The sequence below is a fragment of the Gossypium hirsutum genome, chromosome D11, assembly GCF_007990345.1.
Source record: "Gossypium hirsutum isolate 1008001.06 chromosome D11, Gossypium_hirsutum_v2.1, whole genome shotgun sequence".
Lineage (NCBI taxonomy): Eukaryota > Viridiplantae > Streptophyta > Magnoliopsida > Malvales > Malvaceae > Gossypium > Gossypium hirsutum.
Window position 1 is genome coordinate 62,718,658 of NC_053447.1, and position 15,598 is coordinate 62,734,255.

A 15,598-nucleotide genomic window follows, 5' to 3' on the forward strand; every position below is an offset into this window, starting at 1 on the left:
TAAGTTATAATTAATAAATATAATATAAAAGTAATAATAATTAATAAATATGGTTAGGGAAAGAAAGAAATAACAAGAACACCAACGGCAACTACGGGGTTTGGAGTTTCAAAATCAAAATTACAGACATAGTTCCGGAATCCTCGAGTAAGAAGGGGAAAGATGAGGTTGACATCGAATAGTTCGAAATATATGGTTAAGTACTTTTCGATTTGTCGCAGATTCAGTATCCAACAACGAATCCCAGACTCAAGTGTGGTGATATTATATTTTGTAATGATACATTTATGATGCGATGATATTTTGGTTTCTTAGTGAAATGATGGATAATTGTATATATTCAGTATCTAATTGTTAGTTCAATTAAAATTAGAAAAATTAATAATGTTAAATTAAAATATTGTACAATATAACTATTTTCATGTTCGTATCATAAACTTGAATCATTAATCACTTATTTAGATTCCAAAATTATTATTTTATAAAATTTTAATTTTTTTATATATTTTTAGAATTTTTTTAAATTTATAATTTTTGTTTAAAATAAAAATTTTAGAATTTTTATAAATATTTTGAATTTTAAAAATTACTTTGATTTTTTTTTTGTAATTTTTGTTAAGAGAGATAATTTGCTCATTTTTAAAATTGATAGGGACCAAAACGGTATTTATACTAATATATTTTTCGAATTATTCGAGTTATTCAAATTGGAAATATTCAACTCAGTTTGAACTCGAAATCTGAAATTTCTTATTCGAGTTGACTCGAACAATTCAAATAACTTGATTCGAATGCATTAACTAAATGATACAAAATAGGGTTGAATTTGGTTCGATTCTATCATTCATAAATATTTTAAAATTATCAAGAAAAGTTTGAAGTCTTTTCATAAATATTTTAAAATTTTTTGAATAAATAAAAATAACCATTAAATTTTAAATTTTAAATTTTAAAAGGATAAGTTTTTATATAATATTTGAAGTTATTTTCACTAATTTATTTTTAAATTATAAAAAATTACAAATTAAATAAAAAAATATAATTTGATTTGATTCTATTTGGTAAAAAGAGCTAAACCTAAAACTTGAATATAAACCCAATATTTATGGGAATACGTCGTCACATCGCGACATCGTCGCTGCTTTGCCGTTTCAAACATTGTAGCGTCATCCCGAGACTCCTCATCGGGTCTGCTTTGGGCTTCTTCAATTGCTCGTCGGTTATCTTTCTAGGTGACTAAAAAAAATTGGATAAATACCAATAAGAGTATGAGACCCCAAAAAACACAAAAGCTATTTCAATAAGAAGGTTGGAATCAACTTTTAGCTTCTTTGCTGGGCTCTAACTAGCGAACCCATGGCAATTAATTAAGCAATTTCCATTATCAACGGAGAAGTGATCGATAGCAGGTAAATCACTAGAACCCAATATATGCACATGTATTTCGAGAAATGAAGCAAGAATCATATATTAACGTAAGGCAAACTCACTGGCCGCCGGCCGGCACTAGCTTGGACCTTGGTTCATCGGTTCCCAGGTCAGTCGTCTCGTCCCCTCTATCTTTCTCTCTTTCCCAGTCTGTTTATATGTTGTAATATACCTCCGATCCCAATGGTGTTAAAGCTTTCGACCATTAAACTAAAATTTCCCAACAAAATCCCGCCATGGCTCAACTTCCCTGGCCGCTATTTCTCCCTTTCGTACGCCGCAACTCTCCGGCCGAAGCCCGAAACAGACACCGACCCTCAATCGGTTGACAATTATGAAGAAAAGATAGGGTTTTTAAAGCACAATCTACACCCGGGTAACTTAATCCGGATTCTGGACAAAACCCAAGATTCGAATTCAGCTCTCAAGATATTCAAATGGGCTGCTTTGCAGAAAAGCTTTAACCACACCCCTGATACGTATTACCACATCAGTTTAAAATTGGGTTTGGCTGGAAATGTTAAAGAAATGGACAATTTTTGTCTAAATTTGGCGAGAGACAAATGTGTAGGTTCGAGGGAGGCTCTTGCTTCTTTGGTTCATACATTCGTTAGGCATTCTAGGCTCAATGAGGCAATTCGGGTTCTTGGGAACATGACATTATGTGGGTTAAATCCCTCTGTTGATGTTTTTAATGATTTATTGTGTGCTCTTGTTAAGAAAACAGATTTTCAAAATGTCTTGTTTGTTTACAAGGAGATGGTGAAAGGGGGGATTGTGCCCACAGTTGGTACTTTGAACTCTTTGTTGGAGGTATTGTTCGAGACTAATAGGGTCGAATCGGGTTTGAATCAGTTTAGGAGGATGAACAAGAAGGGTTGTAGTCCTAATGTTAGGACCTTCGAGATTGTTATTAAAGGTCTTGTTTTGAATAATAGAGTTGATGATGCAGTGCTCATTTTGCATGAAATGTTGGAGCTAAAGTATCAGCCCGATGTGTGTTTTTATATCTGTATTATCCCTTTGTTTTGTCAAGAGAACAGATTAGAACAAGGAATACAGCTGTTTAAGCAGATGCGAGCGGCTAATTTGGTGCCGAATTCAGTCATTTGCAGGGAATTGGTTCATTGTTTATGTATGAACCTTCATCTAGATGATGCTATTAACATTCTTGAAGAGATGATAGAAATCGGTGAGATTCCTCCCCTTGATTCATTTGTGGATGTAATGAACGGTTTTTGTGAAGCCAAAAGATACAATGAAGCAATGTGTTTCTTGGAGAATAACTGTGGTAACTTAGTTTCTCCACATAAAGTATTGCTTGAAGGTTGTTGTAAGGCTGCTAATTTTTTTCTAGGAATAAGTCTTCTCGAGAAAATGTCTGAGAGAGGTATAGCTGATTGTGATTGTTGGAACATTTTACTCGGTTGGATTTGTGAGAATGCAAGCATCAAGAAAGCTTACGAGCTTCTTGGAAGAATGATTGTACGGTCCGTAGTTCCTGATTGCAGCACATACGCAGCTCTTGTTGTAGGTAATTGTAATCTGAACAAGTACGAGGATGCTTTGGAACTATTTCATTACATTTGGTCCAAATTCTGGGTTTTGGACTCTAAATGTTATTCTAGGCTAGTTGAAGGTCTTTGCAGGCTAAAAAGGATTGAAGAGGCTGTCGTGGTATATTATTACATGTCTAAAAGTAAATGCCCCCTTGAAGTTGCCACATTCAACCTGTTGATTGAGGCCACATGTGATGCCGGAAAGGTGGATGAAGCAGTCAAGCTGAGGTCATTGGCTTATTATTCTGGTACTTCCTGCTCTAGTGTGACTCACATCACCATAATGCTTGCCTTCCTTAAATCCGGAAGGGCTAAAGATGTCTTGGTAATGTTTTCCCAAATGGTGATCGGGGGTTGTAAAGTTCATGCAGAAGTATACTGTATTCTAATACGAAGTATGTGTGCACTGAATAGATTTAAGGATTGTGCTTTATTTTGCAAGCTAATGATTAACGAGAGCCTCATGCCTGATTCGGGGACAATTCATGACCTTCTCTCTTGTTTAACTAACCATTCTCAGTTACGCTTGGTGTCAAAAGATATCGATAAAATTATTTCTGGAATGGATACCTTGGATTCAACTATGTTTAATCTGCTGATTAATGGCCTATGGAAAGAAGGTTGCCGGAGGGAGGCTCGGAATTTATTAGATTTGATGTTGGAAAGGGGTTGGGTCCCAGATGCTACAACTCATACGTTGTTCGTTGGATCCAATGTTGAAGGGGTAACAAGTAGGGGAAGACCAACATATGAAAATTCGATGGATGAAGATAATGTTAGCAACATCCTTGCTGAGGCATTGGGGAAGTGATAAAAAGCTTGATACTCCGTATGGTTTTTGATTTGACCATGTGCCCATTCCTTGGTGGTTATGCCTTCATTTCTCACCCTCTGGAGGATAAAAAGTCATGACATAGATCTTTCTTCAATGGCATTCTAATTATGGTAATGGCAGGTTAGTATTAAGACACTTGAATGCTTTGTGCATGTAATAGTAACTTAAATGTTTCAAAATCTTCAGAACTAGTACTTTGTTCTTGCATGGTTGGGGGAGGGTACTGGTAAGTGGTAACCATATTCAATCATCTTTTTACATGGAAGGGATACGTTTAATGTTTCCTTTAGATATTTTTTTTTGAAACAAAATGTTTCCTTTAGATATTGCTTATCAGCAAGGGGGGAATCTAGGTACTTTAAATCCATGTTCTACAAGAAATAATTTATTTGATTCACATCGGGGCATGGATGTATTCAGGAAAAATGTAACCCAGGATTTTGTAGGATCGTAGACAAATTGTTGAAGAAACACAAGCCTTCACTTGTCCAACCGCTGGAAATTTTAACTTGTCCCGTTCTCGTTTTCAGGTGACTGATTTCTATTCTGACATGGTATCCCAATTTGATATTAACTGTTATGTCAAGTAGTGGGAAGAGACACTTGTCCAACTGCAAATGCTCAACTGGTAGCAGCTTCAGAAATCTGGTGTGATCTCTGGTGAATAATATGCCACTGTGGTTATACATATCAACAATTGGCTTCAGAAATCTGGTGTGATCTCTGGTGAATAAGGGTCAATTCAAAGCTCCTCTTTCTTCCCCAAAGTTATGTGGATTACACTATGGACCGGTGGTAGAAGGCTGCAAACAAAGCTGAGTGCAAGGCTGGGACTGCTCTCTGTATGTGCTGAATAAACCCTTTTTTGTTGGGTTCTGGCCTATAGTTGATACCCTTTCAGATGTTAGGTTCAGGACGGAAACCATCAATGCTACTGCATATACACAGTTGGCATATTCTTTGGCATTTTCTTGTATATGTAACGATTGCTTAGGCAAGAACAGTTGGCATATTCTTTGGGGGTGGAAATGGATTGTCTAGGGTTTGATTGTTGAGGCTGGTGATGATAGGGAGGTTCATACTCATATTAGTAATCCGCGATTACTCTTGGTCATAATGGTAGTCATAATCTTCCAGTGGTGGTTGTATGCTATTATCCAATCCTTAGAATGAATCATAAGTGGAATGACAAAAAAAAATGTTGTATGTAAATAAATGATGAATGTTGTATTTAAATAAATGATCTCGGCAAAAAGCACTTGATCACGAATCACGATTAACTATGCATGCCTAATACTTGCGGTATTGAATATTTACCTTTAAAAGTGGAATTCCTTGGAATGTATAGTTGCAGCTTCATAAAATGGATTTAACAATCTGCCCTCAAAGCATTCAAATAGCGATATCCGAATCTGAGTTGCACCATACTCAGCTAGGCCAAATGGAAAAGGAGCACGTTCATTCACAAATTTAAAAAGTTAAAAACTGAGGTAGAAAACCTAACCAATCTCTTTCTGATAATACAGTAACAAAATTTGATCCAAGTCGATGGTAACATTTAGCTTTCCATCAACATGGATACAAATAGCTACTTTAAATAACCAATCCTTCCCTACGAGTCACTGCCATGTTCATTTATCATAAAGTTTTTAACTAGAGACCAAGGAAAACTAGCATTACACCTAATAAAACTATTTGACATTGAAGAACTACCATTAGATCCATCAGCCAACCTGTGTCATCCTTAACTCGATCCCTATCAAACACAAAAGTAAGAGGATAAGTTAGTCCAATGGCAACAGCAACAGAGCTAAACTTTTAGTTACAAAGGATAACAGTATTCACAGAATTCAGCTAACTCATCAAAGATATTCATATCAGGCAATAGACAGCAATACGAGGAAAACGAATCCTTGCAGATACATATAAATGAGAACTGCATATGACCTGACAACTTATAGGCCCCAAATTCAGCATTGCTATAAGCATGTGTCATAAAAACAGTAAGATAACTCCGTGGAAGCTGCATGTACAAATGCTCATAATATGCTGTACAAGCTAGGAAAAAAGAATATGCTCTCTGCATGAAATATGCAATTGAATAATGTCATGCCTCTAAATTTTGATGTGTTCAAGGGATATGTGGTGCTAGCTTTCAGAAAGTTAATACTTACAGTGGCCAACACTCTACAAGAGCTCTTTGCAAGTGGACTTGTTGTGCCCTAAACCCTTGCATCTACTGCACTGTAGTTGACGCTTCATTACCTCTGGTGTTCCAACTTTTTTTGTGGTGGGCCTACCTGGTGGACGGCGTGTTGGAGGAGGAGTTACAGTCACTAGAGCTGATGAAGTATCCTTCTGCAGAGGTCTCTCCACATCTGGAATAGGTTGTATAGACTCTGCATAGGTTAACCTGTAGCTCTCGGTTGTAAAGTATCTGGAGCAAAAGTCATATGGGCTTCGTCCAATGCAACTGATAACGGCAATAGCATGAGAACATGGTAAAGCTGTAAGTTGCCAACCTTTACAACTGCAATCCCATCGGTCCATGTCAACCATTTCAGTGGTGGAATCACCACGGACCTCAAATATGCTACCAGAAGTCAGAAGCACTTGAAGAGTACGGACTTTCAAGCTCTCCTTTTCCAATTTTTCCTCCATGCATGGAGTAAGCCTTGTTAACCAATGATCAGACTCAGCCCTGCGGGAATAAATTAACTCCATAACCTTTTGCCGTATGACATCAACCATCTGAGTTATAGGTAATTCGTGTGCATCTGACACCCAACTATAAAAGAGTTCCCCAAAGTTTGATGCCATATGGTTATATCTAGCACCCTGGAAATATGAATTTGCCCAGTATTGGGGCTCACTCTGAATGATCCAATTGTAAGCTTCCAGTGAAATTTTTTTGATGCTGTTGATATACGAATGGAAGGCTTCAGGTCTAGGTGCCAAAGCTGCATTATAAAGGTCGTCAATCATGAGCCGTTTCATCTCATGGGAAAACTGCCCTTTCAAGTCTCTAATGAGCTGTTCAGTTAAGTATCGGAGACAATAACCATGAAATGATCCCTTGAAAATTTCGGAGATTGACTCCCGTAAACCCTTCTGTATGTCTGCAACAAATGTTATAGAACAAGATGTTGACAGGGCAGATTTCAGTTGTAACAAAAACCAATACCAGTTCTCATCAGTTTCAGCATCAACGACAGAAAAGGCAACAGGAAATACATCATCATTCCCATCTGCAGCGGTTGCTGCCAACAAGGTACCTTGATATTTGGAATTCAAGGGTATGCTATCAAGAAAAAGGAGAGGTCTGCAACCTTGTAGAAAGCCGGACAGAGAAGCATGGAATGCGATAAAGAGGCGATGAAAACTAGAGTCTTCCTTAGTGGAGAATGTAGCAAGACTGCCTGGATTGGTCTCCATTATCCTCTCGCAGAAAAGTGGTAACTGACTATATGCATCCTTATATGAACCCTGAAGCTGCTCTCTAGCAATTTCTTTCCCACGCCAAGCCTGAAAGTAGTTCAGTTGTATGCCAAACTCCTGTTTAATGTCTTGTACAATATCCTTGGGTTTGTAAGTTGGGAAAACTTTTAACCTCTCCTTGATTATACTAGCTACCCAACTCCTGGTTGCTTGATGCCCGGTGGTCAAAGCAGCCCCTTCACAAGTATGTGTTGGATTCATCTTCTTGATACATATCAGCTGAGTGGTTGACAACCTTGATGCATGGATTCTCCAAGGGCAGCCTTCTGCTCTGCACTTAACAGTCACGCGGTGACTATCGTTCTTTTTATACCTGAATGCGAACTGATGTGCGATGGCATATTTACGTAATGTCTCACGAAATTCCTGAACACCAGTGAATCGTTGCCCCACCCCTGTAATTGTATTCTGCCACTGCTGAGTGGTTTTAGCAAGAGGAAGAATAGATGAAAACTCAGGTGCTAGATCAATGTGTGGATCAATATGATTGGTAGCATCAACAATATCAAGAGAGGCCGCAAGAGGAATATTCGATCGAGTGGTATCATCCATAACATCTAGAGGTGGATCAAGCGAAGCCAGAACCAGAGCTGGAGCTGGAGCCGGAGCCGGATCCGGAGCTGGAGCCACTGCTTCAGACAAAGTTGTCCTGCTAGACCTGTATAAAGGAAACTCTCATCAGCATTAAGGCTTTGCTTCAGACATATTTTTTTTTCACCCCCAAGCAGAGCCTTAGTTAATAAACCAAAGAATTACAACTAAGCTTGAGCATACAAATAAAGAGAACTACCTACTGGCTGGCATGTTGGAAACATCATGAGGAACATTTTCCTCCATTAGGATAAACACATCGACAGTGGTGGAATTCCCATGAAATTTTATTAACCGCTTTAAATCCTTGTCATTGGAGATACTGATGAGAGTCTTTTTATTGCCAGGGAGGAAGTATTTAACAGACATAGTACTCATGTTCAAATTAAACATTTCTGCTAGCTCCTTCTTGAAGTCGTCGAACTTCGTTTGATCATCAAGGTCTATCGCATGAGCATCTCCGCCTTTATACAACATCACCCCGTTCTTATCAGTCTCAAACTCACCACCAGATTGACAAACCGCTATCACCCTTTTGGTAGCCATGACCTGCCAATCATTGAGAATCAAAAAACACTTCAGAATAACACCCATAGAAACAAAACAAGTAAAGCATAACAAGAATTCTGAGTTCAGTGATGACATGGAGATTAAAGCAAAGACAAATTAAGGATAGATTTTAGGTAATGTGGAAAACATAGAAAATAAAGATGAATTTATATTATAATAAAAAAAATTGAGTGAATCTAGTTCATGTGGCTTACTTATTGATTTGTGCCCTAGCCTAGTCCTACCACATTGAGTATTCAGTATTATGAGTGTGTGTATGTGTATATATATATCTAAATCTGAATAGGGTGAGTGAAGAACAGAGAAAAACAATGAAAATAACAAATTTATAATTAGACCAAGAGACATTGAACAATAATCCCAATTTAGATCAATAAACGAAAATCCCACCTGACCGGAGGCGGCGTTCTCTGAATTGAAAATCAACCAATCAGAGCGTCGATACTGCAAAGATGAAAGAAAGGTAAGGAATTTGACAAACATTGGAGGCCAAAAATCTTTTCAATTTTGTTTTAGGGCTCCGATATCTGTGTATAGGAACGAAGAAACCCTAAAAAATTAGGGAAAAAAGAGGGAAAGAAGAGGAAAGATGAGAAAGAAGAAGGAAAGATATGCAAAAATTATTAGAGAAAATTAGGAAAGAAAGGACCTTACCTTGAAATTGTGAGTTTCTGAGGATTAGATTCTCAAAATAAAAAATTTCCCTTTTTTTTATTTTTGGTTGATGTTGTAAAATTTCGGACTCTATTTCTCTACCATCTCTCCCTATCGACGACAAATCAGAGTCAAACAAAGAGGGGGAAAGGGTATATATGTAACTTCACATCCCTTCCATTTTGGTACACATTTATTTCATTTAATTCTAAAAGGTGCACTTATAAAATTATTTTGTTAGGCGATAGAGAAATTTCATATAAAATCAAATCAAATAATATACTCAGCATTCAATCCATTAAATCTCGAATTTAACTATCGATTGATTGAGTCTTAATCGATTATCAGAGCTGCGTTGAAGTACATTATTCTCTCTTATTTATATGCTGAGTAAGTAAAAATTACAGTTTTATTTGATAACTGATTAAAATAAATTAATTAATTAACTAAAAATTAATAATTTCATTTTTAAATATGTTTGATAATCTATAAAAAAAATTATATGAAAATATAAGCAAATTTTATTGGATAAATTTTTTAATTTATTTTATTTTTTAATAGGTTTAAATTTTGATTTTGCTTAAAATAATATAAAATGTTTTAAAAAATAAGGATAAAGATGTAAAATAATATATATAATTCCTTACTTAATTTTAAGTAATATAAAAAAATAACAAGTCAATTTTTCATTTAAAGATATTTTTAAATTGTAAAAAATAAAAATATCATCCCTTTTAATATTTTTTTTATTTTTAAAACTTGATGCCCAAAATACGTGCCACGTCAGCTATGAACAAGACAACTTGTGTTGACGTGGTTGTCAAGATTTTATACTTCATAATGTTAGAGATGATGACAGAGATAATAATCGTATTTTTAAATTGTATATCTTTACGGTTATTTGGCTAATTTTTCAGTTGATCATTGATTAATATGTGGTATTTGTCACTAATTCTTTTATCTTAATATTAAATTTTGCCAATCAACAAAATATATATCTATTAAACTTTAAACCCTCACACTCAAACAAATTTAATAAAAAAAAATTTGGGTAAACCACAATAAAGGTCACCTAGTTAGGAAAAATTACAAAATAATTATTCAACTATTCAATTTTATTTTTTTTGTCATCAACTGGTTGACGTAAAAATGAAGACACCCAATAATCCAAGATAATTGGATGACAAATTTTTTTTAAATAGTTAAGTGTTTATTTTGTTTCATAATTGGTGACAAAAAAAGAAAAAAATATAATTTAGTAATTACTGAAGTAACTTACCCAAACATATTTTTTTAATTATGTAGAAGTAAAGTTGGGTTACTTGTTCAACTCTAACAGCATATCTAATATTTGAAAGTTAAACCCAAAATACAATATTTTAAACCCCAACCTAACATGAATATGATATAATAAAAAGTAAATTACATTTAAGGCCACTAAGCTATTAATAAATTTAATTTTGATCACTGAATTATTCGAAATATTTTTATTTAAGTCATTAATTGTTTTTTTTTTTTACAAATCTAACTAAGAAGCTTCAAATGACGATTCATACCCATCGACGAGTAGAAAAACATTACTTAAATCTAAGTTGATCGGAGATTGGAGGAGGCTATTTTGATTTTAGTTCGCAAATTAGTGGCATTTAAAATTGTTTCATGACAAAAAAATTATAAAAAAGAGGGGAAATGAGAATTTTCAATTGGTGCAGACAGTACAAATAAAAAAGACCATACAAAAATTATTTTAAAAGCGTGAACTTACTAATAGTTGAATGACATTGGGTATAATTTGCCATATAACAAACTATTTATATCATATAAACGATAAGGGTTTTTTTTTTTTTAATCAACAAGGTCCCTTTATAAGATTAGACATTGAACAATACATGTACATGATAACCATGCTCTCCAACCAAAACCAACATTAGACAAAAAGTTAAGCAAGTTGGAATTAGATAAGAGAGCTACAAAGCAAGCAAGACATTTACTTGTGCTAAATTAAGGAAATAACATTCATGCATTTTGCATGGTACCTAAACCATGCCTATGTCCATGGCTGGCTAGCTGGTTGGCTGGCTCTTATTCCGACGAAAGAGGAAAGACCACTACTTCAGCTGCAGATAGGTAGAGCAAAAAAGCAGTAGTCCGTAAAAACAACTAACAAGTAATTTTATCTGTTAACTTTAATTATAGCATTGTTAGTATTGATTTGTTGGATATAATGATAAGTGTTTCCTTGTTCCATTCATGAACCAGTCAAACAGATAAGAACAGATAAAAACATGCATACACTCTTATTAGAATCTTATTACAAGTTTAATTAATATCTTTCACCATTTGTCCTGTAAAAATGTAGAAGCATGTGGGAATAGGAATATAACATACAGCCCTGCTTTAGGAAACTGGCTAGCTAGTAGTCTCCCTGTTATCCTAATCCATTCATCATCCTTAGCCCCTAAAATGACAAGGATGTGCATGTCCTATGTAATAATAATGATAATGATGAAACATAAAATAAGGTTATGTCAGGTCTCAAAACTAGTACCGAACAACCTTCCACTGAATTGTTAACACAATGAATAGAGGGGCAATTGTGAAGGCTGCTTAAGTTATATGCTTAATGTGCTATCATTTTGCACTTTATTTCACTCGGTATTATATTCAAGTTGCCCCTACACTTACCACCAGTTGGTTTTTAGTTTTGACGCTTAACATGCCATATCCGGCAAAACACCACCATTTCACAAAATAATGAATGCAGCGGCTACACAGCTGATTTTAATCGGCATTTGAAAACTGTTAAGCGCCCAACCTAAAACCAACCGGTAAAAGATTAAGGGGTGCATTTCAATATAAGAACAAATGTGGGATAACACCACTTAAAGACTCCCACCTACACGTGGACAACCTCATTAGGAGTCATCAACGTCATATGGGATGAAGTAGGTAGAACATAACAAAACTTGGACTCTAATACCATATTAACCATGCAAATAAAAAGGATTGATGGTGGAGGGGCAACTTTAATATAAGATCACAAAAACCTGATATGTGAGATGACACCACTTAACACTCCCCTCACCTGTAGCCACGGGACCTACACATGGACAACCTTATATGGAATAAGGTGGGAAGAACAACATAACAAAATTTTGAGCTCTAATACCACATTACGCATCCAAACTAAAACAATTGGTAATAGGTGGAGAAGCAACTTTAATATTAAGACCACAAAACCTGATATGTGGGATAACACCACTTAACAAAAAAATTATATTTCAACTTTCAACTAAGGGATCATGCTAGTGTAGTCATGTTACTATGAACAAGTCATCTGATGGTTTGGCTTCAATGCTCTGCTCACAGCTATGTATGTCGATTTAAGTGCCTCAACATTTATCCATTTCCTTTTCTCTCCCAACAATATGCTATCAAAAGAAAAAGAAATGGGAAACAAAAGAAAAAAAATGCAATCTCAAGTTGATATCTCTGACTTTGCTAAATAAGTACAGTATAAGCAGAGGTGCAATTTACTTTTATATCTATTAGCAACCAAGTTCAGCAAGGAAAAAGTCTAATATAATCAAAGCAGAGGTAACATGAGAAAAATGCACGGGGAACAATAAAGTAGTCAATTCATGAAGGATAACCATTTAGTGACAATCTGTAATTCGTAAAAGAAATTACAGACGATCTTTCACCGTTGCTGAATGATGTATTTATCCACTTAAATAAATAAAAATACATGGTTATAGTGATATATATAATGTCAAAAAGAAATCATAAACTGTGATCTAAGTCAAGTCCATTATTGAATGGTGACCAAATAGAATAAATGACCAACAGCTTATCTTCTAAAAATTATATGAAACTGTAAACAAGATCATATATAGTGTTGAAATGTATTGTTTCAATGTCCAAGGAGGAAAATCTTGGGGTTCTTCATAGTCTAGTAGGTAATATAGGGAGGGGCAGAGTGCTTGTGAAACACAGCCAAAAGAAAAAGGAGGAGGGGGGGAAGGGGACGAAGCATAGAAAACACCTACGTTGCTGGGGCTCTTCATTTTTGTTGAAGCATGTGTCCAGACACTCATATGAGACACACGTATACTAGATATGACCTCCAATGAGTCTCCAGATGCATGAAAAAACTTAAAAAAGACTAATCATACCTATATTGTACACATACCCGACACTCACACCTGAGCTGTCAGTGCTTGAGAAACACAGCCAAAAAAAAAGGAGGGAGGGAAGGGGCATAGTAATCACCTATGTTGCTTGTGCTCTTCAGTTTTGTTGAAGTATAGGTGTCTAACACTCGTGTTGGACACACAAATACAAGATATAACCTTCAATTACTCTCCAAATGCATGAAAAAACTTGAAAAAGACTAATCATACCCGTATCCTACACTGACACCCGAGCTAATCAGAACTTCATATAAATTTCCAACAAGCAATTAAATTTAATATTTGGATGAGAGAAGCAGCACAAACCTTATGAAATGGGAAGAGAAGCACAAGTGAATGCATTGTCAACGAGTTGATTGATTGCATCCCTAAACTTGTAATAATCCTCAACCTTGTTATAAACTTGATAAGAAATCCTCGCATACCCTGTTACTACCCCACCTTCCTCCCCATCCTTGGGTGGTCCATAATATATTGGAACCTCAACACCAAACTTGTCCCTTAAACAAGTCCTCAATTCCAAAGCATCATGATCACTTGAAATCCCCAAACAAGCAGGTAAACCAACCATGACCATGCTTGAACACATCTCTGGGGGACAACCAAGACGAGTTCCCCATGCTTTGACCAACATCTGCCCCATCTCAACAACATATTCATGGTTCCTTTTCTTGATCCCTTCAATCCCACCTTCAAACCTATTGATGAATTCCAAAACCTTTGGAACCACTAAGTAAGAACTGTAATCCCTGGTCCCTATCCAAGCACTTTCTATGGCTAAACCATTGCCATATTCATGGGAAACGACGGGATGGTGCAAATCGGAGTTGTTTGTGGACTTTTTACAGTACAAAAAGGCAACAGATGGTGGGCAAAAGAACCACTTGTGCAAGTTGCTAGTGTAAAAGTCAGCTCCTATTTGTTTCATATCAACGTCAACGCACCCGATACCATGAGCTGCATCAACAAACACTTGGTCAACGCCTTCTTCCCTACAAATGGTGACTAATTCTTTAACGGGGATGACCACGGTAGGCATGGAAGTGACGTGGTCGATGACAGCCAATCTTACTTTCCTCCCGTTTTGTTTCCCTCTCCGTAAAGCTTGCCTGAACTCTTTCACGATCTCGTCGGCGGAGCTAACAGGAAAAGGCAAAGGGACCTCGATAACATACCCGCCGGCGCGCGTGAAATAAGCCTCGACAGACTTCTTGACGGCACCGTAAGCGTAGTGAAGCATGACGGCGGCATCCCCACGGCAGAACTTCCCCTCCGCGAATCCCCAAGCTATTTGCTGCAGTACAATGGCGGCGGCGGTTGTGGCGTTGTCGACGATAGAGACCTCGTCGACGTGGTCGGCGTTGATGATGTCCTTAATTATAGTTCTGGACTGGATGATCTTAGGTTGGAGCTGGTTGAAGTAGAAATTGTCCGGCTGTCGGAGCCACTGGAGCTGTAGCTGGTTCTGAGCTGAGAGAACTGAAGAAGGGCAACACCCGAAGCTGCCGTTGTTAATACGAGCAACGGCGGGATCATGGTGGGAAAATTCGGACATGATATCAGAGGGAGTGAACAACGGCGGAGGGTCAGCATACAATCTGGGTTTCTTGGAAATCTGGGAGTTACCGTCGGCGGCGGAACCGCCGTTCAAGGCGGTGGGATTGGGGCAGATTTGGGTATTATTACTATGGAGAGAAGAAGCCATGGGAAAGGGTCGAGGAAGAAACAGAATAACAAATTTCCAACTTTGAAGGATGATAAGCGAGTGAAAGTTATTAAAAAAGACATGTGTTTTGAACTTTTTACCTCAAAACCAAAAAAGAATAAAAAGCTTTTTACTAGTAGCAGCCCACCACTTAGTTTTATTCTGTTATTCAATGAGCAACAAAAATTGAATCACAGTCATTTCGCCTCACTCACCAAATGAGATTATTATCGGATTTTATGTGTTTAAATTTGGTTTTATTCTTTAGACAACCTTCATAGTTTATTTTTAATTACATAATGATATTTTAGTAATTCTTTCATGTCATTAATACATAATTTTATTAATTTTTATTCTAAACTCGAAATCCTAAACTTAAACCTTAAATCTTAAACTCTTATCTCGAATCTCGAACCCCGAACCCGTTTAAGGTTCGAGGTTCAGTGTTTAATGTTTGAAGTTCATGATTCAATTTTGAGGTTTGAGATTTAAAGTTTAGGATTTATAGATTGGTATTCGATGTTCGAAGTTTAAGGTCCAGGGTTTAGGATTTTGGGTTTGAGTT

The 15,598-nt window shown here is 36.4% G+C and overlaps 3 protein-coding genes across 7 annotated transcripts; 1 reads left to right on the top strand and 2 right to left on the bottom strand.

The window, feature by feature from the left end:
- The first annotated feature begins 1,090 nt into the window (after positions 1–1,090).
- On the top strand, positions 1,091–5,088 carry LOC107927248 (pentatricopeptide repeat-containing protein At1g62670, mitochondrial). Of its 2 annotated transcripts, none has more exons than XM_016858273.2 (2): positions 1,091–3,932; positions 4,353–5,088. In XM_016858273.2, the coding sequence occupies exon 1, from the start codon at positions 1,612–1,614 to the stop codon at positions 3,796–3,798; it is 2,187 nt and encodes a 728-aa protein (XP_016713762.2). In that variant the 5' UTR covers positions 1,091–1,611; the 3' UTR covers positions 3,799–3,932; positions 4,353–5,088. The 2 variants fall into 2 exon arrangements, with proteins under 2 accessions (XP_016713762.2, XP_016713760.2); XM_016858271.2 differs by having other exon boundaries at positions 1,092–3,942.
- A 225-nt stretch (positions 5,089–5,313) lies between these two features.
- On the bottom strand, positions 5,314–9,272 carry LOC107927249 (uncharacterized). Of its 2 annotated transcripts, XM_041104745.1 has the most exons (5): positions 9,136–9,272; positions 8,872–8,925; positions 8,111–8,460; positions 5,997–7,978; positions 5,314–5,578 (listed from the first exon to the last, which is right to left on the bottom strand). In XM_041104745.1, the coding sequence occupies exons 3-4, from the start codon at positions 8,455–8,457 to the stop codon at positions 6,010–6,012; spliced, it is 2,316 nt and encodes a 771-aa protein (XP_040960679.1). In that variant the 5' UTR covers positions 8,458–8,460; positions 8,872–8,925; positions 9,136–9,272; the 3' UTR covers positions 5,314–5,578; positions 5,997–6,009. The 2 variants fall into 2 exon arrangements, with proteins under 2 accessions (XP_040960679.1, XP_040960678.1); XM_041104744.1 differs by having other exon boundaries at positions 8,872–9,146.
- Positions 9,273–10,896: 1,624 nt separating this feature from the next.
- On the bottom strand, positions 10,897–15,294 carry LOC107927291 (probable L-cysteine desulfhydrase, chloroplastic). 3 transcript variants are annotated; one of them, XR_001692411.2, is made up of 3 exons: positions 13,635–15,294; positions 13,408–13,545; positions 10,897–11,252 (listed from the first exon to the last, which is right to left on the bottom strand). XR_001692411.2 is itself a non-coding variant. In XM_016858356.2 (2 exons), exon 1 carries the CDS (start codon positions 15,031–15,033, stop codon positions 13,636–13,638), a length of 1,398 nt encoding a protein of 465 aa, XP_016713845.2. In that variant the 5' UTR covers positions 15,034–15,294; the 3' UTR covers positions 10,897–11,252; position 13,635. The 3 variants fall into 3 exon arrangements, 2 of the variants coding, with proteins under 2 accessions (XP_016713845.2, XP_040960680.1); XM_016858356.2 differs by lacking the exon at positions 13,408–13,545; XM_041104746.1 differs by lacking the exon at positions 13,408–13,545 and having other exon boundaries at positions 11,214–12,235.
- Between the last annotated feature and the right edge of the window lie 304 nt (positions 15,295–15,598).

Excerpts from the sequence above, each read along its gene's own strand:
- LOC107927248 (XM_016858273.2), top strand. The coding sequence starts at position 1,612 with ATGGTGTTAAAGCTTTCGACCATTAAACTAAAATTTCCCAACAAAATC.
- LOC107927249 (XM_041104744.1), bottom strand. The coding sequence starts at position 8,964 with ATGTTTGTCAAATTCCTTACCTTTCTTTCATCTTTGCAGTATCGACGC. Across the intron at positions 8,461-8,871 it reads AGAACGCCGCCTCCGGTCAG|GTCATGGCTACCAAAAGGGT; the intron begins GTGGGATTTTCG and ends AATGATTGGCAG. Across the intron at positions 7,979-8,110 it reads TCCAACATGCCAGCCAGTAG|GTCTAGCAGGACAACTTTGT; the intron begins GTAGTTCTCTTT and ends TCCTTTATACAG.
- LOC107927291 (XM_016858356.2), bottom strand. The coding sequence starts at position 15,033 with ATGGCTTCTTCTCTCCATAGTAATAATACCCAAATCTGCCCCAATCCC.